Source organism: Dicentrarchus labrax, unplaced genomic scaffold (genome assembly GCF_905237075.1).
Source record: "Dicentrarchus labrax unplaced genomic scaffold, dlabrax2021, whole genome shotgun sequence".
NCBI classification, from domain to species: domain Eukaryota; kingdom Metazoa; phylum Chordata; class Actinopteri; family Moronidae; genus Dicentrarchus; species Dicentrarchus labrax.
The window spans coordinates 29,348,636-29,371,811 of NW_026136706.1; the positions used below are offsets into that span (position 1 = coordinate 29,348,636).

Sequence of the window (23,176 nt, forward strand, 5' to 3'; positions counted from 1 at the left end):
TTCTAGGTTTGACCTCGAGCTGCAACGAGGAATCGATTAGTCAAATTATTAAATCAATTAATTAAATGTAAGTCAAGAAAAACATTTCAAAGTTCTCTGACTTCAGCTTCAGAATGGGTCCTCCTAAATGTTACACACTGGACCTTTAAATAAGACTGTATCTTATTGCAGCCTCTGTGTGTGGTGATAGGCTTTTGCATAAAAACCTTCAGCTTTAACCATTTGCACATCCACCTACCTCGTCTTGCTTCAAAGACAGATCTAAGATGACAACCCCAGCAGAGCAATGTCAGTAATTTTGCATCCACAACAAAGGCGCAGGAGCAGTTATGCGGTCCCCAAATGTCTAAATTTTCAGCACGACCAATGTATTTCATAAGAAGCAGCTTTGTTGATGTTCCACAAGCATCTCTCAGTAGAGACCCTGGCATACAATCTGATAAACTTGTAAACACGTACCAGCAGACAGACAGTTTCTAAGGGAGTGAACTTTAATCCTTTTGACTATGAACTGGGGCAAAGATCAGTCTTTGTGTTTAATTCATTTTATTCTACATAAGCATCAGATAAACACACTCACAAACATGTTGTTGAGTCGAGTAATGAACTGCAAATGAGCATGTTTTCTCAGCTACGGCCCCGGTTCAAGGACACATAACGAGATGTATTCTCACTTTATTCTTCCTTCCCCCCCTCACTGTCTCATTCTCCCTTTCATTGATTTGTACCAACCTACCTATCATTTTCCTTTCACCAAACCACATAATGACAGACAGTAACACTGCAGTCAATTCATGTCAGCGGTCCCTCAATTGACTATTCAGACAGATGGAGGAAATTCAGGGGACGACAAAGCTCGGTCTGCAGTCTGACCTTTGTGTGACACCAACTGTGATTCACAATGGAGGTCTGATATCGGCATGTATATAGCTTGAACTACTCAGCCTGTCAGTCAATTGGCTGGTACCTGGGAGAGGTACAGTTTCTGTCTGCAGGGTTATTAATAATTCAGAGGCAGTGGAGCCATGGCAGCCCCTCATGGAGCTGTAGTCAACACAAACACACACATCTAATGAACTGAAAAGAAAAAGAGAAAGAAATGGACGTAACGTGGACATGGCATGTTGTCAGGTTTCTAAAGGAAGCTTTTGGTGAATGACTTCAGGTTTACCTCTCGTCTTGCTTGTTTATAGGAATCTGTGATAGTTATTGGGGCTGATAAATTATTGGTTGATTATGGGAAATTTATATTATTTTATATAATTCCTATAATGAAATTATAATATTGATTTATTTATATTTTTGTGCAGAAAGGAGAATTTTATTAAATGTAAAAAAAAGGGGAAAAAGTTTGTGGGATTAAAGTGGAGAAAAAAAAGTCTTGAAATTACCCTTTTAACAAAAAAAAAAAAAATTTTTTAAAAAAAAGAAAAAAAAAAAAAAAATAAAAAAAAAACCAAAAAAAAAAAAAAAAAAACAAAAAAAAAAAAACCCCAAAAAAAAAAAAAAAAAAAAAAATTTTTTTTTTAATTAATAAAAAAAAAAAAAAAAAAAAAAAAAAAAAAAAAAAAAAAAAAAAAAAAAAACCCCCCAAAAAAAAAAAAAAAAAAAAAAAAAAAAAAAAAAAAAAAAAAAAAAAAAAAAAAAAAAAAAAAAAAAAAAAAAAAAAAAAAAAAAAAAAAAAAAAAAAAAAAAAAAAAAAAAAAAAAAAAAAAAAAAAAAAAAAAAAAAAAAAAAAAAAAAAAAAAAAAAAAAAAAAAAAAAAAAAACAAAAAAACCCCAACCCCCCAAAAAAACCCCCCACCCCCCAAAAAAAACCCAAAAAAAAAAAAAAAAAAAAAAAAAAAAAAAAAAAAAAAAAAAAAAAAAAAAAAAAAAGGCCTATTAAGTCTGCAGGATTGTTAAAACATAAATATATGTTTATGTGTATATTCTCTGAAATAAGAAACAGGAAACAATCTGCTAGAAATTCATCCAAATCTCTGCTTTAACACAAACTTCCTGCAGTTATTGTGTTCACTGTTTGGGTTCATTGTACAGTTTATCAGTTGTTCTCTACTGTTACTGTTATGCATTGAATATAATGTGAAACTGTCACTACTGGGATAGAGGCTACGTCACATTGGCTTTAACATTCAGCTGGTGGTTGCCACTGGTCAGGAGAAGGCCCCTCAGTTTGTCGCTTTGTTGTATCAGGACATGTTTGACAGTGAGAGTAGCAGTTAGTGTTACTAGCAGTGGAACAGAGATGACTTTTTAATCATAAAATGTGTACTTTTCTCTGTCAAGGCTTTCAGTGGACGAGCACACCGGAGGCAGTTAAATTCAATTTTCAATTCAATTTTTCAATTCAATTTTATTTGTATAGCGCCAATTCATAGCAGAAGTTATCTCAGGACACTTTTCAAATAGAGCAGGTCTAGACCGAACTCTTTATAACATTAATTACAGAGACCCAACAGCACCACCATGAGCAAGACCTTGGAGACAAGGGCAAGGAAAAACTGCCTGTTAAAAGGCAGAAACCTAGGACAGATCCTTCAGCTCTAGGTGGGTGGTCGTCTGTCTCGACCAGTTGGGGTGAGAGAGAGAGAGAGAGAGAGAGAGAGAGAGAGAGAGAGAGAGAGAGCGAGAGACAGACAGACAGGTGCTTCCAGTGCTGCTTGATAAGGCAAATGTACTCATCTGAAAGTAATTCACCTCCCTTGCTCTTGCTGAAGTGTGAATTGTTAGTGTTTTTCCATGATGACTGACTGTCATACATCTTTTTATTTATTTATTTATTTTTTGCTTTTTTTTGTTTTTATCTAAAAAAGGTTTGTGAAAATGTGGGGCACAAATGTGTTGGACAGTGGCAAACAGTGAGTCTGTCACAGTAGGTGGGGCTGGTTATTGTGGCTGACAGGTTAGCTGACAATGGCTAGCGCCTGCCTGCCATTATAGCCCGCCAGGCTAACTGTCTTGCTAACAGCAAAATTAGAAAATAGTTAGCTTGGTTGTAAACTGGACAGTGTTTATCACAATGCCTCTTTTGTGGGGCAGGGAGCGTTCGCCACCCAGTGGTGCCCAAATGTTCTAAAACACAGCAAAGACACCTTCTTATGCTAGATAAAACATGATGAATTTCCCTCTAGGATGCTAATTCTAACCCAGACTAAGCAGTTTCACCATAAATGTGCACTTTCTCCCCTGCCCCTCAAACAGCCACAGCCAAGGGTTATTTACAGTTGATATGATGATTCCTCCACATTGGAATACCAAGCTCTCTGTTTCCTACATGTCAACAGTATCACAGTTTGAAATTGGTTAATAACGTTTTTATATGTTGGTACCAGTCAGTAACATCCCAGATCAAGAAGAGCCTACATGATGTTGTCAGCAGACCATGTGTCTCCTTCTGAGGTCTCTGGCCACCACCTATAATCAAATCATCCTTTTTTCCCCGGTTAGATTTAGGAGCTTTTTATACAATCTGCTGTCTCTGTATTAGGTTTTTTTTTTTAATCTGTAACAATCGTACATACTTAATAGTCTTTTCTTCTCATTGTTCTATTAGCTCTTTGGTTGTTTTCACTGCGTATTTTTATAATGCAGGGCAAGGCTGTGAAGGCTCTGTGAAAGTGGCTTATGCTCAGGTCTTCACTGTGCCCTTATCCTGTTTAGAGCTTAAATAATAATCTAAACTTATAAAATAACTATTTAATTTAGTTTTATTCACAGAAATGCTAAGACATAGGCCTACTTCATAAATATTGAAAATCAAGAAGGCCTTGCAACCACCTGTGAAGCTTTGCCAAGGATGATGGTGATTGAATGGAATTGAATGGAATTATTGTAATTACTGCTTGCACCCTAAGACAGGGTGGAAGACAGAAATTCAGGACCACGACATCTCACAAGTGAATTCAATCAACTCTGCTAGACAGAGAGGAGAAATCGGCACCTTGGACAGAGACAGAGAGTCTCCATTTGAACAATTTCCTCCAAAAGAAGTAACAGCCCCATTTACACTTGTCATACAAGTGTCTACTTAAAACCAGATAAGACTTAAGACACTTTAATTTACACTTAGACGAGAAGCCAGATGAGATCGCTGCAGGAACAAACAGGTTGCACAAACAGTTCCTAACTCAGCTGAATGATTTCAATCATAACTCGATTACGTCAGCTAATTGATCGAAAAAAACCTAGTTGCCAGCTATTTTGATAATGGATTATGGTATTTTTGAAGCAAAAATGTCAAACATTTGCTGGTTCTAGCTTCTTAAATGTGTGGATTCTTTGTTGTTTATGATAGTAAAAGATTCTGTGGGTTTTTGACTATTGGTTAGAGAAAAGACGTCACTTTGGCTTCTGGGAAATTATGATAAGCATATGTCTTTTTTCTTTTTAATTTTTCTTTGATTATTTTTGGGGCTTTCAATCAGTCAGTTTTGGTTTGCCGCCAGTGTGTGTGGTAGCCTTTAGTCTTGAGCACAGCACAGGTCATTACTATCACCTGTTGCCATTTGGAAAAAAGTGTAGATGAGGGCTGAGCATGATGAATTTGCTGTTGTTCAGTTCACATCAACTTAAACCATAGGGAATCCTTCCTCAGTTATGAAGGCTTTATTATAGCAGGATCTTATAATAACATTAGTAATTCCCTCCACATTCCCTCATGCACTGACAGGAATAAAATTCTTTGTACTTAATTTTTTATATTTTGATCCCCAGTCGCAGACATACATGCAATATAAGCAATATAATGTCTTAGACAGCTCCAGGTCTCCTCAGGATGGCAGAGGTTAAGTTGTGCTAATGACAGAGTAATTAGGAAACTACTCAGGTCTGATATCCACTAATGTTGTTGGTTTAGCTGCTTCACTGAGACTCTGCTCACAGCTCGATTGTCACTCCTGCTTATTTATGCTGGCAGGCTGGCCTAAGAACTCTCTCTCTCTCTCTCTCTCTCTCTCTCTCTCTCTCTCTCTCTCTCTCACACACACACACACACACACACACACACACACACACACACACACACACACACACACACACACACACACACACACACAAGGTCAGAGCTGCTTGCCTGAAGGGTGTGATGCCGGAGATCAATGAATGGATGCATCCATATTGTATTATTCATATTCCCTCTCTTGCTGTCTTCCTTTTTTCTGACTGCTATCTGTGGCTCAGCTGGGTTTCACCACTCATCCACTCACAAACACTATTTTTTTTAATAATTTATCCTTCCTCCTTCACTTCCTACTTTCTACCCTTTCTCCTTCTGTCTTGCCTCCTTGCTCCATTCCCCTCCACTTTTTTTTCTTCTTTCCTCTGAAGCTCAATTGCTGACTGTTGTTTGTACAATGAACCTGAATCCACTGTCTCTCACTGGGATCAAGTCATGATGTGTCTGTTTGGTTCACAAATCGAAACATCAGCACATTTATTCTCTAGTCTCTTAATCTAGATTAGCAAGCCTGTTTGTACCTTTGCAGTCATAGTTTCTGGATGTGGGGGAATGGCTTTAATTTGATTTTGTAAATCGCTTGTCTAACATACCCTGTTAGACAGAAGGATGGACCTAGATAGTTCCAGGTAACTTCATCTATGTCCACTTCATAGGTTCATTAAATTGGCAATACAGATGATCAGATTGTGGTAGAGTCTATGGTGTGAGCCCCACAATGCAGTGCAGGTCCTGCAGAGGCAGGTGGCAGCTCACCCTGGAGTTGGATGTTCCTATACAGTGGTGGTAGAAGTACTCAGATCATATTCTTAAGTAAAAGTAGAAATACCACAATGTGAAAATACTAGTGAAAATTTGATTTGAGTAAAAAGGGAGAGGAGAACCAAACCAAAAAATGACCACTTTGTCCTGACTTTGTTTATTTAATTCAATCTTCATAATATTTAATTATATATATATAAAAATCATCATAAACATGTACATGGACAGAATACTTACTGAATAATATTTTGACATTTACTGAAAAAAATATTTTTCTATCTTTTAAGTCTGTGTTTCTCAAATGTGGGTACCCTAGAAGTACTTTGGAAAACTATAGGCGGTATTTGACGTTTTGTTTTTTATGTTAATTTAAAAAATATCAGTCATGCATAATTCCTACAATTATTAGACTATAAATTTAAAAAATGGAAATGTAAGTTCGATAAACTATATTTCATTTTCAATATTTCTATTTTTAATGCAATCGTTAACTGCTGTGAGCTGTGAACTGCAGTAAAAACCTCACAAGCCAATGTTTCTCACTTATCAAAAAGATAAGAAACTTCAATGCTGTCTTAGTGTTATTGCATCATAACAAAATAAAGTATATTTAGTGATGGATTGTAAACATTAGAAATCAAGCAAGTGTTTTTCTTAATAATTTAGACACTGATGGTGCAGTGCTGTATTGTTCCTCTTTATAAAGTCTCTTTATATCCATCAAAAATGTTTTGCGCTGGTCAGGGAAATATTTCCAAGGGGTTACATTATTGAAAAATAGTTTAAGAACCACTGTTTTAAGTGCACTTGTGCCCTTTTAGCCCCAAGTAGTTCAGCATGCTCAACGTTAGGTCTTTTGGCTTTTCAATAATAACTCTCGATTGGTTTAGCTTAGGTTCATCAAGAACTTCCATTTGATATATATAACAATTTTTTGCCCAAAATGTCACTTGTGCCCTTCTGGTTCTCTCCCCTCGATAAGCATTATCAGCTAAATGTACTTAAAGTATCCAAAGTAGTCAGTACTCATTATTCATAATGGCCCCTTTTAGAGTGTTAAATTATGGAGCTCCCAAGGTCCTGAAAGATGATGAAACTTTACATGCAAAAGATATTATCTTGTGCAGCATGATTAAAAAACTAATACTTTTTTTTTTTTTTTTACTTCAGATGCTCTCCTGTTAGGTCTATTACAGGACGAGATACAACTGTATCATTCTTAATGGTGATTTGATGTAAATCCAGGCAGAGCTTTGGCTAACTCTAACCTGAGCAGGTCTAATCAGCCACATAACCAAGAATATCCCATAGATAAGAAAAACTTAAGTACAGACTTCAAAACTTCACTTAGGTACAGCATTAAGTAATTGTATTAAGTTTTTTCATTTTGTGTACAATAGGATCTGATTAAAGGTCTAACAATGGAATTATATCCTCTCATTTATCTTGAATAACCATGCCACCGTGCTGAATTAAACAAAAGGGTTTTTAGAAATGAATTTCTCTTTCTCCATTTGTCTTTCTCAGGTTGGCTCCATGAGCTTGGCAAGCGCCTGGGCACGCCCTACTTCCTGTCCCCCCTGACAACACTGGTCCCTGCCACAGTCAGCAGCCTCCCCACCAACAGCAGTCAGTGGAACGTGTCGGGGTCAGAGGTTGGAGGGCAGACCTCCTGGAACTCCAGCCAGTATTATGGGAACATGTCGGGAAGCGAGGCCACGTCGGGAACGGATGCTGGGGGTGGAAGTTTCGGGTTGCTGGGGGGCGGCCCATCAATGCGTAGCAGCTACGTGACATCCCTGTACTTTGCTCTGAGCAGTCTAACCAGTGTGGGATTTGGAAATGTATCAGCCAACACAGACTCAGAGAAGATCTTCTCCATCTGCACCATGCTCATAGGAGGTGAGAAGTGTGTTTGTGTGAGTGTTTTAGTTAATGTTCTTAGCTTGTGCCCCCTGTTCTTCCACTTTGTATGCATGTTAGTGTTTCCTCTCAGGCTGTGAAGCTCTACTTCAGTCTTAAGCACCCAGCTCATTAACGGGTACCAGTTCTCACAGCTGAGAACATTTTGCTATGTCTATTTTTAAAAAACAATTGCTCTTTATTCATGTTAGTGACAAACAATAGATGCACTCACACATTTGTTTACTTTCTTACATGTTTTGCTGTGTGTTTGTTTATTTGCAATCACAATATGTCAAAAACTGTTTTGGTAGGCCTGTCTCAATAATCACATTATCGACTTATCGTACAATCCATGGACATGAATTCAATCATTTTTGTGATTACATCCGTGTTTGTTCCATGTCGCCAGCATGATGCCAGAATAGACAGCATATAAGACTTGGGTGCAGCGCCTAAGCCAAACAAATGTGAACCTGTTGCAATGTCACCCATTGGTATTATTGGAGTACTGTTTTGTAGCCTCAAGTTTGGCGTTTATGGCACTCGCCTGGTCACACAAAATCTCAGAATCCAGATAAACAGTACACTAAAATATGTTTGTGAAACGATTTTAGGTGAGCAATAGGCAATGCAGTAACAGAATCTGGATCCATGATCAGCACTGCCTGGTTTGACAGTTTGATCTGAGTTTGGTGCGTCGAGCTGGTCGGAATCACTGAGAATGACCTGTCAATCACAATGTAGCCGTGCCCTAAGCGCACCCTACTTTATGATCTATTTTACATTAAATGGGACCATCATTTACTAAATGAACATCATGCTGTATGGAAGAAGACTGAAACTAGAGATAGAGACCATAAACTGTTTACTGAGCTAATAAATCAAGTCAGAAGTTGACTCATTTCTCCTTAAGACTCAATGCTATCAGACTTCTTTTTTGCAGCCAATGGAGCTGCCATCTGCTGGCCATTAGAGAGAATGCAGGCTAAAGACACTTTTTCATTGCTTCACTTCACAGACCCAGGAGCTCTGTCCATTATATTTACTGTTAATGAAGCTGAATGGACAGAAAAAACTATCCTCTCGTCATCCATTTGTTTTGCCGTAATCTTAAAATGCCAATAATGTAGTTTATTATAAGGATTTCTGAGACAATATATCATCCAACAAAAGTAGTTTGTAACAGGCCTAAGGTTTATTTTAGTTTAGTTTAGTTTTGGTACATACAGGATTTATTTAAAAAATCATTTTCCAAGATTGAACATTTTTTGATTATTTTCTGCTTTTTTTCTCTCATGAACAAGTTTGAACAAAGTTTGCTATCACTGTAAGTATGTTGGTGTCCAGATGTTGATTGAAAACTACAAACAAATTCTAGTTTAATGGAAAATTGTACATTGCTCAGACGATGATAACATACTCTACACTATGACCTTGAATTGGCAAAGACCTAGCTGATGGTAGCTGATGGTAACTTTGGTAGCATTCAATAATAGTTTTATTTAAACTGCATTTATTGGCAACTGTTTTGTCTCCAAAAGGTCAATGATACAAAAGTAAGGAATATAAACAACAAAAGAGGGTTCAGTAAAGTGCAGTGAATATCCATCTTGACTAAAGCAAAATACACAATGTCCAATATACACATTGTTTAGAACTATGTACAAAGGGTATATTCTGTATGAGTTTAGGTTTTTTGAGTGGAAGCACCCAGCAGTGTGTCACCTTCAAACAAACGCCCACGGATGCTAAATCTTCAAAAGGAATTAAATATGTGAATGAACTTCTGTGGCCCAGTGAAGATCAGAAGATTAATGGGAGAAAATTGGAGAGAGACATTCAACTCCATCTCTGCAGACCCGACAAACTATTACTGTAATGTTCAAAACATGGCCACAAGGTACATACTGAAGCCCAAAAATGATATTGCTTTGATGCTAAATATAACTAATTTATTTTATTTGATGATTAAAGTCACAATCATTGAGACAAGAAAGCCTAATAACTTTTTTCCCTTGCCTTTAAAGGGGCAGTAAACTCCATAATTAAAAATACACATTGTTCCAGTATAATGGAACCAGATCACACTCAGTTTTTGGTGCTCAAAGCTCCCCAACAACACATTTTGAAAAACTCGACAGCACAGGATGTAACCATTAGGTAGCATACCGAGCGCCGCTGAGATAGCTAAAGTTCAGCAACAGTTGGTGGGTGTAGTTTGATGAAACGGTTCACAACGAGGTCTGTGGATTATCTTGACAGACATCTTAATGGCTGATATCTGCAAAACTCAGTAACTCACACCAAAATAATCTAGATGGATAAATAACACTACAAGGAAGAGGAAAGATTTGTATTTGTGATTTTTCTGGATTTTTGCGTGAACTGTCCCTTTAAACATTTTAGCACTCACAATCACAAGCATACAAATGCAGACATGATTCTATTCAATTCAATTCAATTTTATTTGTTTAGTGCCAATTCATAACAGAAGTTATCTCAGGACACTTTCAAATAAGCGGCATGAGCAAATTTAGAGGCAGAAACCTCGAGCAGACCCCGGCCCTAGGTGGGGGGCCGTCTGCCTCGACTAGTTGGGGTGAGAGAGAGAGAGAGAGAGAGTGACTGATGATGATGATGAACATGAAGAAAATGATGACGACAGCAGCCACATCGATGATAAACTTACATATTCCCATTTTTAATGAGCTACAGTATTTTGGCATTCCTTTTTAAAAAACATAATAGTTAGGATAGATATTGTACCTTTTGTTAACATAAAATATGTGTTGGATGCATTCAGCACATTACTACTATGAATTCTGATGATTTTTGTGCTGATGCACATCCATAATGAAGAAAACCCAATGTTCCAGAAGAAAGCAGTAAAAGAATAAATGAAAAGGTTATCTGGTGAGAGAAATGCCGGGATGCGCTGACGATTATTACGAGGACACAGTGATGTCTCAGGCTTCAGTGCACATGAAGTGGGCTATAAATGAACACACACACACACACACACACATACACACACACACACACACACACACACTTTACCTGAGAGGACATTGTATTGACTTACTTTCATTCTTCAGTGGCAAAAAACCCTGACTTGAACCACAGCGGTACACATGCATTGAACGTGTGAGCTCACATGTGACGATGAACAATTTTGTTATGTCAGTGAATGACTGACACCCCACACACACACACACACACACACACACACACACACACACACACACACACACACAGAGCTAATAAGTAACAAATCACATACTTCCTTCCTCCTTCCTCGATGAAAGAATAAAGAAATTAATTTGTTTTTCCAGTGAAAGGTGCTAATGTGCCTAATATTTGTGCTATACCTTCTTAAATTTTGATGTTATAACACGAATACTGGTTGTGCTGGAACTCTAATGATCCTACAATACTTCTAATGATCCTACAATACTTTGATTCAGTCCCACATACTGATGGTGTTGTGGTGCTGTAAATACTTAGTAGAGCAAAGGCCCAGTTGTATTGTCAGAAATGGAATATAATATTCATAGGTATGTTTTCATTAGTGTATAATCACCTCAATATAATAATCGTTGTGTTTTCATTACCTTAGAATAAGCCATTTACACTACAGTAGCCCAAACACAGTAGTCGGACAAACAAAGCACTGACTCTAGATAAGACCTTTCTCTTATTTTGCGCATTGCGTGGTCACTGTAGAGTCTCCTTCACATCTGGAAGGGGGGTGAAGCGAGGGAGTTTCAATCTGCAATACACTGCGAGATGCCACTAAATCCTACACACTGCACCTTTTAAGAAACATTTGTTAATAACTGCAGTGCCCAGCTGTTTTAGGAAATTAGGGAAGCTTTTTAAATCTTCAGTAGGAACCAGTGAGCCTGGGGCTGAATGCCAGTGACAGTAGGGAAGTCAAGAAGCGACAGACTTGTTGTTTTTTTTTTTATGGGATTTGTTGACAATAAGAAAAACATAGAACTAAGCTATCCTCATCCTTTGATTAAATTTGGATTTTAGAGTAGGTGTTTTTTGTGTTGCATTGATTTTTAATAACCTTGCAACCGCATTCATGTGTGCATAGTCCTCTAAGCTAAACCGAGAGAGGAGTAAAGAGAGGAGACTAGACCTTCATTAATCTCTCTGAATTTTATCCTCATACTGATTTCATAGCTCTAACGGCACACTGCCCTGAAGCAGTGGGTGTCCTTCAGCTGTAACCAAAAGATATTTATAAGTTTTTACACCAGAGTTTACCAAAATGTGAGGTGGGTGACCCTGCCTGAGGAGCAGTCATCCTAAAATAATATTATTAGTCTGGGTGTCAGTGGACAGTGTAAGTGTCCCAAAGTGTCTAAACGCTGTTCCAGCAGCTTCTTTACTTGGGCAAGAATTGAATTTAAGGGAGGGAAACCGCTGTGCTGTAGAGCCAGGAAAGCACATTATAAGATAGATAGTTCCAGTCAGTGCTCATACTAGGATTAGAGCATTTTTGGGGGTTTTAGAATGATCATTTTGTTGTCTTACTGGTGTTTTGTTCACTAGAAAATAAAAGATTTATTCACATTGGGATTATTTCAGTAGTGTGTTGCTGCCATTTTGTGAAAGCAGTAATCCACTTGAGGCAATGCTTACAGTGGCTTCAAACAGCTAAGTCCTTTTAAGCCCTGCACTCTTTTAACTTGTTGGGTCTTATAGGATGTCCTGTAAAGCTTCCTGCTGTGCAAAAGCATTATGGGATTTTCCTGAGGGCCATTCTAGATAAAAAGCCAATCAAATATAACTCTGTAATTCAATTTTACCAACCTTACCTCTGTCTCCAGCGCTGATGCATGCAGTGGTGTTTGGTAACGTGACGGCGATCATCCAGAGGATGTACTCACGCCGCTCGCTCTACCACACACGCACCAAGGACCTGAAGGACTTCATCAGGGTCCACCGGCTGCCCAAGGCGTTGGAGCAGCGCATGCTAGAGTGTTTCCAGACCACGTGGTCGGTCAACAACGGGATAGACGTTAACGAGGTGAGGAGAGAGACATACATTCACTTTAACACAAAAGCATATGAGTGTGTTAGTGTTAGGGATGGATAATACACAATATTCTTGTGTATCGTCATCAAAAACAAAAAAAAGTTTTTCGTGGTGACATTTTTTTGGGGGGATAGTCATGATATACTCACAAATGGCTTTAAGAAGCTGTCTGGGTCGCTAACATTATTTTGAACTGCCACAAGGCAAAAAAAGTTCAACTAGATGTGTTGTTTATTAACAAAATTCTAGTATGTTTTAGTGCCATTTTAAGAGTTTTAAGCACATTTTAATTATTATTGTAAATCTTGATTTTGGCCAAGATAACTGTGATATACTGACTTTATCACCACCTTAACTCAATGCATTAACGTAAGCACATGTGGATCTAAACATTGATAATTATGGCTTGTTCCAGCCGTCAATGCAATGCAGCTATTTATAATGTTATTAGCGACACCAGTGTTTAACAGGTTTAAAATGAAAGGTTTACGTTCATTCTGCTCCACATTTTTCCTTCAGTCACATGTTTTACATACACATGAATTATGGCTTTCAGGTAAAGATGCTGGAGTGTAGATGCTGTTTAGTTCAGTGGTTATCAACCTTTTTGGTCTGATCAGATTTAGTTATTCCTTAACTGTACTGCAGATTGGCAAATTAACAGTTAGGAGTGTGAAACCTATTAACAAAATAGTCATTCTTATACATTCTGTCATTACTTCTAATCACTGAAATAATAATGAAATTGAAATATTACTAATTTTTCTGTGGAACCTTGGAACCCCCACAAGGACTCCGGGGGGTCCCTGAACCCCAGGTTAAGAACCACTGGTTTAGCTGAAGCAGCCATTGCAAATCTTAGGAAAGACCAGCTGTTGAGTGTGAACCCTCTCTCGCTTTACAGCTCCTAAAGGACTTCCCGGACGAGCTGAGGGCCGACATCGCCATGCACCTGAACAAGGAGCTGCTCCAGCTCCCCCTGTTCGAGTCGGCCAGCAGGGGCTGCCTGCGTTCCCTGTCCCTCATTATCAAGACCTCCTTCTGCGCTCCGGGCGAGTTCCTCATCAGGCAGGGAGACGCCCTGCAGGCCATCTACTTTGTCTGCTCGGGCTCCATGGAGGTCCTGAAAGACAACACTGTGCTGGCCATACTTGGTAAGTCAGAGGAACAGGATGATGGGTGCAGATAGAAAAGTTCATGCTTGTGTTCATGTGGTGGATCCCTGAACCTTGTATTTTATATCCTTATACTGAAATCACTCCAACAACATAATTACTTCTACTCGTGTTTTTCCTTCAGTTTCTCCAAATTACCACAGGGAATAACATCATTTTCTCTGAGCATTTTCAAATTAATCAATAGACGAGAACAAAAACTGACAATGTAATGGCTTTAGTGAAAATGTGGAGCTTTTATAGAGTTTGAGATTTGTTGAGTGCCGGATTGCAAAATGACATGCTGGTTACCTAATTAGACTAAAAAGCAACAAGTGTGGTTTGTATTATTTGAAGGGATTTTTGTGTAAACTTGTGATACCGAATTGGATGAAAATGACACAGTACCCCCATGGCTTTGATTGCCATTTATTTGTCAAACTGAGACTAAATGAGAGGAAGTGGAACGATGGTGATGTGCGGGACACGGTGCTGCATAGTTAATGAACACTCCAGTAAGAAACAGGCCAATATCTGTCTGTTTGATATCAAATGCCGTTAATGAAGTATGGACAGGGAAAAAGAAGAGAGAGATCATCTCTCAGTTCAGTGATTACAGATAAACTAATTTCACAGTACTGGGTTTGGTTTCATCCTGAAGTCCAGACCCTGCAGAGCAACTTGATCTGGATTATGAATGGAAATTAGGTTGATGAGGAAGACGAAGGAAAGGAGAAAGAATGAGAGGACAGAAAGACAGGTGTGTGTGTGTGTGTGTGTGTGTGTGTGTGTGTGTGTGTGTGTGTGTGTGTGTGTGTGTGTGTGTGTGTGTGTGTGCGTGTGTGTGTGTGTGTGTGTGTGTGTGTGTGGTGTCTGTTGTGTGGTGTGTGTGTGTGTGTGTGTGTGTGTGTGTGTGTGTGTGTGTGTGCGTTTGTGTGTTGGTTGTTTGTGTGTTGTTGTTTGTGTGTGTGTGTGTGTGTGTGTGTGTATCACTCAAACAACAGGGAGGGCAGGGCTGAGAGGGAGCTGATAAAGAGCTGTTGTTTGTGCTCCGCTGCTTTAAAGAGTTATCACCGTGCTTGACACACACACAAAGTCACAGCTTCCCACAGTGTTTGAGCCTGTGAGCTATACAGAGTAATCCTTCGAATCCAGTGTGAATAGAGATGTAGGAAGTCTTGCTATCAGACCTCACATATGGCAGAGTATAGACAGTGAAAAAGAGATGAGCGAATGAATTAGGATGTTTGTAGGCAGTGGGACATCCCTGTCCATTGTTTGCTGCAGATAGTATGGAGACATGACAACCAGACAAGGCTGGAAAGCTCATCATGCTTTCCGTGCTTTCACTCCTCAGGCATCATACAGCTACATTCTGCAGGGACAGCCTACACAATCTCTGCTGTAGTTTACACTGGTATATCTGTGGCAAATTGATGCTCCCTAAATCCCAACCCTTTCCACGGAACCTCAGTCAGCTTTCCCCTTTCCTGTACTTAGATATGCTATGTGATAGGCTAATCTACGTTGACTACATTTTGTAGATGGTTAAAAGATGTTGCTGGGGGAATGTAACTGTGACATACCATGTATAAAGTACTGTCACATCCTAAGTTGGCTGATATTAGCCATATCAGGCTGTCACTTTTAAAAAATTTTCGTTCAAAAATCACACTTGAACATAAAAATTATACTATAGGATAGGACACACTGCATATGCACATATCCTTGCAAATAAATCTTGCTATGTTATGGGTGATGGCATTGTTACGAGCCTCTGGTAATGGGCCAGAAGCGTCGCTCGTCTGTGCTGCCTCTGCTCTTTAGCCTCACTTGGGTGGCCAATGTTAGCAAGTGAGTCCATAGATTTGTTGTTGTAGAGTTGGACAGCGTTACTAGCTTAGTTTACTGATAGGTCAAAAGCTGAGAGTGCCCTCTGCTGGATCACTAGGGACACTACTTCAGACAGTTTGTTGCGTTTTTATACAGTACATTTTTTAAATTCAAAACAGGTAATTACACTTTGGAAATGAACGAAATTTTGAATTTTGAACATAAAGTGACAGCCTTTACTTCATCAGTGGAAATGTGGAGGAAAAGGATGTTACTTCCAATAAAAGCTGGAAAGGTCCATGTTTTAGTCAATCCACTAATGAAGTTTGTACATTACCAAAAGATTTTCCAGTTAGTAGACCTTGTGCCAGAAAATTCAAACTATAGCTTCCAAAATCAATGATGAACCTTGAGCTGCTGCTGACTGATTGAGATCTCTGGGAAGTTCCCAAACGAGAACATAGTATCTCATTGCTCACCACCTGCGCGATATTTATGTTCAATAGCAAATGTCAGGGTTCACACACATCCTAGAAAACATCTTTAAAATGTACCAAAATAATGTCTTTTGGAAAGCAATGAGCTTTTCTTGGAAAAGGCATGGATGTGTAACAAAATTGATAAGTGTTGTAATATGAGCTGTCACACGAGCTGGAAGCTTTTTTGTCAGATGTCTGGCAGCTAGCAGCTGTAATTAGTACTGGGTGAAGAGATGTTTAGTGGGCGGCTTACAGTTATGTTTTTAGTAACTAGGAACATGCCAGTATGAAATCTTAGTAGTATGATCATGATTAAATACATTACCTTAGTCATTACTAAATTAAGAGACACTATTAAACCAAGCTTAAAGGTCCAGTGTGTAACATGTGGATTATAACATTCATAGGTATGTTTTCATTAGTGTATAATCACATGAAAATAAGAACTGTTGTGTTTTTGTTACCTTAGAATGAGCAGTTTTGATCTACAAACACTAGCTCTAGATAAGGCCTTTTGTGTTTTTCTGGCATTCCACAGCCACCTAAGTGTCTTCTTCGTGCTTGGAAAAAAACATTAGAGTATACAATACATTTTCTAAAAATGAAAATGAGAGTGAGGGAATCTCTTTATAATGTATAAAAAGGAGAGAAAGGGTTGTCTCCAAGAATTTAACTGGTTTAGAGTGGCAAGGTGTTGGGTTGGTGTTCCCGCTAAAGAACACGGATACAGATGTCCTGTTTTGGTTGATTTATTTAGCTGTGGTCTGTAATAATGCAAAGTAACAATCAGTACAGCAGACACCATACATAAACACAAATACAGATACACAAACATAATAAGGTAACTAAGGTTGCAAAGGACTGTATTCTGTACTCAAGTATATCACAGGGATTATATAACATACACAAATCACCTAACACGATGCATACATACAGCGTGACTTAGCTTATTAGCTTTAACAACGCTAATAACAACAACAGAGATAGCATTAACTTATGCACAGCTAAACAGTACACAATGTTAGCATCCAGTCACAGTATAATGTCGTTAATCTCACCTTACGGCATTTACGAACAGCAATAAACCAGGGAGATAGAGGTGAATGTTGAGAAAAAGCGAAAGGAGATTACAGTATATCCACCGGAGAACTAGCATAACAGCACAGCGTTTTCACACACGTGTGGTACATTCAATAGCGTCGGAACGGCTATGATACATTCAAGAGTGTGGGACATATAGAAACTTACAGAGAACAGGCTATTACTGAATGGAACTTAGCTCAATAAACAATTTAACAATACATTAGTACATTATGTGGGCTTTCTAACACAGCCGCCCCCGACTGTCTGCACAGACAGTCGAATCCAAGGTAGAAAGACCACTCAGGTAGGTGGCTCTGGCAGTGTCTTCAAGCTTTGGGAGCTGGACCAGACGAGTTACCGGTCGAATGTATGTCCGTTCCTTGACCTTGATGGCAGCAGTCCGGATGCGTCCATCAGCTCCAGGGTAAGTAGCCGTTACCTTCCCAACAGGCCATTAAGCTCATGGAAGCTGAGGATCCACAATGAGCACCACTTGGTTCAGTTCGAGGTGTTTCCCGTCTTTCTGCCACTTTTGTCTCTCCTGTAGGCTGGGCAGGTAGTGACTGATGAATCTGGACCAGAAATGATCAACGTGGACTTGGCTGTGCCGCCATCGACGATTCCCAAGGGTGTTACTAGGGTCATAAACGGCCTGAAGAAGTGATGCATCGTAGCGTCCCATTAGTGGGATACTTGGTGTGATGGGACCCGGATCAGCTATGTCTGAAGAGACGTTCCACCGAAGTGGGGAGCGCTGGGGGGATTAAAACAGAACTCAATCTGCTGTTTGGCCAACTGTTCCTTAAGGTTAGGGGCCATGGGCCATGGCCTCAAAGGCTTCACATAGCTTTCGGGCTCCACCAACAAAATTTCTTCCATTATCGGACAGAAGCTCAAAGGGTTTGCCTCTTCTGGCTATGAATCGTCGTAGCGACATCAGAAAGGCGTCAGCGTCGAGGCTCTCCAGGAGGTCTAGGTGTACACAGCGGGTTGTCATGCACTTAAAGACAATGCCCCAACGCTTCTCTGTTCGACATCCAAAACAATCAACTCCAGTTGTATAGAAGGGTGGCTTATAGAGGCGTAGACGAGCACGTGGCAAATCCGCCATCTTAGGGATAGAAGGATTGGCACGCCATGTCTGGCATTGCATACAGTGACTCTGATACCTCTGGACTGCTTCCCTCCCCCGCAGGATCCAAAACCGACGACGCAGCTCACTCAGCACTCTTTCCGGTCCAGGATGCAGGAGGGTCTCGTCAAAATCCTGGATGATAAGGTTGGTCAGCGGATGCTTTTGGTCTAGCAAGACCGGGTGAATGGTGTCTAGTTTGAGCTGCTCCGCTCTCTGTAACCTCCCTCCGACTCTGAGGAGTCCTGTATCCTTGTCATACTCGGGAGATAAGGAGCCCAAACGGCTGGAGGTTGGTAAGGGTCAGTCAGAGATGAGAGCCTTTACCTCTTCTGGGAATGACTCCAACTGCGCCTGTTTTAGGAGGAGATTCTCAGCTTTGATGTAGTCAGCTGCTTCACTGGGTGAGTCAGGGTTCGGATTGGCCGCCCCGTGAAGGGACCGTGCCATTGTCTGCATGAGGTCCTTCCATGTGGAGAACTGGCTGACATCAGGGAGTTGAGGACAGGTGTCGACAGCCACATGTCCGCAGAAGGATGGGTTAGTCGGCCAGTGATCCTCTGCGTGTCTTAGGAAATCAGGGCCTTGGTGCCAACAATGTGGTTGGGACAACTCCTTCAGGGTCTTGCCCCTCGTGATGTCATCAGTAGGGTTGTTTGCACTATCTATGTACCTCCAATTATTCACCTCCGTAAGACTCTCTGTCACACGAGTACCCACAAAGACCTTGTAGTGACAAGATTCTGACCTGGTCCAGTGTAGAACCGTAGTGGAGTCGGACCAGAGTGTGATCTTCCTGATGGGTAAGGTGAGCTCGATGTGGAGGACGCTGGCTAGTTGAGCACCGGTAAGTGCAGCACTCAGCTCTAGCCGTGACATGGACAGCTGCTTCTTTGGCGCCACACGGGACCTGGCCAGGACGAAGGAGACATGAACTACCTTCTGAGCGTCTTATGTCCGTAAGTAGGCAACAGACCTGTAAGCCCTCTCCGAGTGTCGCAGAAGATGTGCAGATCACTGCTGGATGTCGGTGAGTCTGTAGACGCTGGTGCATAACATCTGGGGATCTCCATCTGGATGAGGTCTGGAATCTCCCGTTGCCAGGCAAGCCATCTGTCACGGAGGCTCTGTGGCTGGATCGGGTCATCCCAGCCGATTTGTTCTTTCCAAACATCCTGAACCAGTATCTTGGCTCTGGTGGTAAATGTTACAATATAACTCTCCACTGGTCTATGTTTGTACTTCAGGCTGTCACAGTGGCAATCCCATCGTAGCCCAAGTTGGGTCCTGAAGGTCAGTGCTGGATTGGGACAGCCATAACTCATTGCTCTCGGATCTGATGTCAGATGGAAGGTGTTCAATGACTGCCGGGACGTTGCTAGCCCACTGGCGTATCTCAAACCCCCCGTGTGGAGTAGCTGGCACAGACCATTGACAAGATCCTTTGTTTCCTCCTTTGAGTTGGTGCTGTGGAGACAGCTATCCACTTAAAACGACTGCTCACACAATCAACAAGTAGCTGTTGGACTCTTTTGCGGGCATAGATGGCACAGCAAGGGCTGCATAGTCGAATGGTAGATTTGCCATTCGTGACTCTTCGGCCCTTTTATCCCGCAGATGAAGGCAGAACTGTTTGAGATCGAACATCTTTTATATCACCACTCACTGCAACTGGGTACTGCCGAAACCGAATGAGGACTCCTAGCAGCGAGGGCCTAGGGCAGGTCCAGGGAGGAGAAGGTCGTTGAGCGACTTTCCTTCGTACTGAAAGGAGTAGTTAATGACGATTCTGTTTTTGTTGTTGTGCCGCACCATATGGTGAGGTATAAACCATGATTCTGAGGTTAATGTCACTGCCTCGGGTGGAACCTCTGCTACATAGCCCATCTTCTCTAGTTTCTTTATCTCCTGACAATAGACCTCAGTGCACTGTGGGTCTTTAGCGAGTCTCCTCTCAGTGCTACGAAGACTTGGCAACACTGCTTCCATAGGAGCTTGAAGAGTGGTGGAGTTGGCTCGGCGAAGCAGCAGTGTAGCATATGTTTGAATCCCGTCAACGTTGACCCTGACAGTGGATGTCTGGAGCAGGTTTAAGGCTTGCTGATCTTGCTTCGATCAGGTCACCTGCTTCTCGCTTGAATAAGGCAGTGTATCAATTTGCCAAAGACGTTCAACGTTCTTAAAGAGCTCAGAGGTAGGTGAGACTGTCGCTGTAAACAGGCACTGTTGCTTGGATGCAGGAACTTGGTCGATACTGGTGGGGCCTTGAAGTGACCAGCAGAGCTTGGTGTGGACTGCAATGGGCCCCCCTGAGGGGCCCAACTCCATAGGCTCTATAGGTGTCAAGAGATGAGGCATGTCAGATCCAATGAGCAGCAGGGGTTGAGCGTGGTCTACAGGAGGCAAAGGTATGTTTTGGAGGTGCTTATATCTCCGTTGGAGAGTTCCCACTGGATAAGAATGTTCTGAAAGTCCCAGGTTGTCAGCTGTGAATGCCTGCCTTATGTGATACTTCCTTTCAGGTTTGGTCAGGGAAGACATGCAGAAGGCAACTGAGGCACCGTGAAGCTGCACTACATCTTGGTGAACAGTTCCAAGGGTAAGTGTTTCAGGCTGTGCGGTGAGGTTCAGGCGTTGCACAGCGTGTGGCAAGATGATGCTTCACTCTGAGCCATCGTCTAGTACTGCAAAGGTCTCCAGTACCCTGTCTTGATTATGAAGTAAGACTTTCACAACTTTCAACATCACCTTGGGGGATCTGTTTGGTCTATCCAGGTACACCTTTGCAGTCGGAGCGGTCACCATGAGGACACTCTTCTGGGTTTGCTGGACTGCATTGTGCAGTACTGTTAGATGTTGCTCTTTACAGGTATTGCACGGTCGCTTAAGGGTGCAAACCTCGGGCTTGTGAGATCGTCCACACTTCCAACACCGCTGTCCATCCGTTATCCACCTCACAATCTGGTTTGTGTTCAGTTTCTTGAACTCTTTGCAAGCGTTCAGGAAGTGTTCTTTATTATTCGCAATGGGGACAGTATAGTTTGGGTTTGGATGAGGACTTTGGTTGTGCAGACTGTCCTTTGGAGCCTTGGTTGCCACTAGCAGTGAGGAGGAATGCTGTCGACTTCTCCTTCGATTTGTTAAAGGGACGTTGGTCCTTCTTCAGTGGCTTGGGTGCGTCATAGTTATAAAGTGAAGCTGCTCGACCTGCTATGCGCTTAGCTTGGGATTTCATCTGTAGCCAGGAGCTCAGATCAGGTAGGGTGTAAGTTTGGTCGGTACCTGTCCGAAGAATACCTTGATTAAGGCAGTATTCCACAAACCCATCACGATAGCTTGGCGGCATCTTGCTCAGTAGTCAGTCGACATGGGATCCACATCATAATTCATAGCCGTTCTATGACCCCTCCAGGGTCTTACGCATGCCTACCAGTGACTTGATGGATAAGGCGAATGCATCAAAGGCTTCAGAGTCACCAAGGGGGGGGGCCTTGAGGGCTGGAGTGTTTAGGATGGCACCCAACTCACTTTGGACGAGCTGACGAGGTTGACCGTACTTGTCATGTAGAGCCTGCATAGCTGTTGTATATGTGATACTGTGGCTGTTGTGGACTGGATTGAGGCAAGGCTGAAGCGGAGCACGACGCTGCCTGGACAGGGTAGGTGAAGGCTGAGTTGGATGGGTGATACCATGGAGTAGAGGCCAGGTCGTAGTTTACATGCACTGAACTAGAAGGCAAGGATGCAGAAGGAAGAGCAGACTCTAACAGTGGACGAAAAGATGGATACTGCACAGGAGACGGAGCCAGAGGTGCGGAACGCGAAGCTGCGCGGAGCACTGGAGGCGGGACCAAGGCCGCAGGAGGTGGAACCACAATCGCTGGAGGCGGAGTTGTGTGGCGCTCTGGAGGCGGGGCCAAGGCCGCAGGAGGTGGAACCACAATAGCTGCAGGGGGAGTTGTGTGGAGCACTGGAGGTGGGGGCGCAGGGTTACTTGCATTGCTATGATCTGATGGACATGGTGAAGATCTGGCACCACTAGGGTTCTGTGGTTTCTCTTTGAGGAGAGAAGTGACCATCTTAGCTATCTCCAGCTCATTCACTCTCGTCTTAAGCTGTCTTCGCCTCTCCAGCTGTCTAGTTAGCGACTCTTGTGCTCTAATGGCTTCCTCTTGTAGCTGTTGGGCTTCTCGGGCTTGAGTTTGAAGTCACTGACGCTCATGTTCAATTTGTTGATCCTCCTCTATGTGCTGCTGTAGCTCCTCAAGCTCCATTTCTTTCACTCGCTCCTCAAGCTGGGCTGTTTCTAGCTCTGATAAAGTCATAGAGGTGAATCTGCTCATGGATGAGCGAGATGAACGTATGGACCTCCTCCGAGATGAGCATGATTTCCGGCTATGTGAGCTCTGGGTGGTGGTATGGGTTTGTCCCTCTGGAGGGAGAGTTGACACCACATAGTCACTCAGGTAAGCTGGAGGGTGACGTTCTCTCTGTGAAGCACTTTGGGCTGCAGGCTCAGCCTGGGCATCTGTAGGATCCATACCTTGGTTGTTACTCTAATCCGGCTCGAAGGACCATAAAAAGGAGAGAAAGGGTTGTCTCCAAGAATTTAACTGGTTTAGAGTGGCAAGGTGTTGGGTTGGTGTTCCCGCTAAAGAACACGGATACAGATGTCCTGTTTTGGTTGATTTATTTAGCTGTGGTCTGTAATAAAGTAACAATCAGTACAGCAGACACCATACATAAACACAAATACAGATACACAAACATAATAAGGTAACTAAGGTTGCAAAGGACTGTATTCTGTACTCAAGTATATCA

General features: G+C 41.6%; 1 protein-coding gene across 1 annotated transcript in view; it reads left to right on the forward strand.

Moving 5' to 3' along the window:
- kcnh3 (potassium voltage-gated channel, subfamily H (eag-related), member 3) overlaps positions 1–23,176 on the forward strand; it is a 175,699-nt gene that overhangs the window by 131,161 nt on the left and 21,362 nt on the right. The window contains 3 exon segments of the mRNA XM_051403203.1: positions 7,247–7,621; positions 12,466–12,665; positions 13,579–13,828. Of these exon segments, the coding sequence (XP_051259163.1) occupies positions 7,247–7,621; positions 12,466–12,665; positions 13,579–13,828 (825 nt within the window).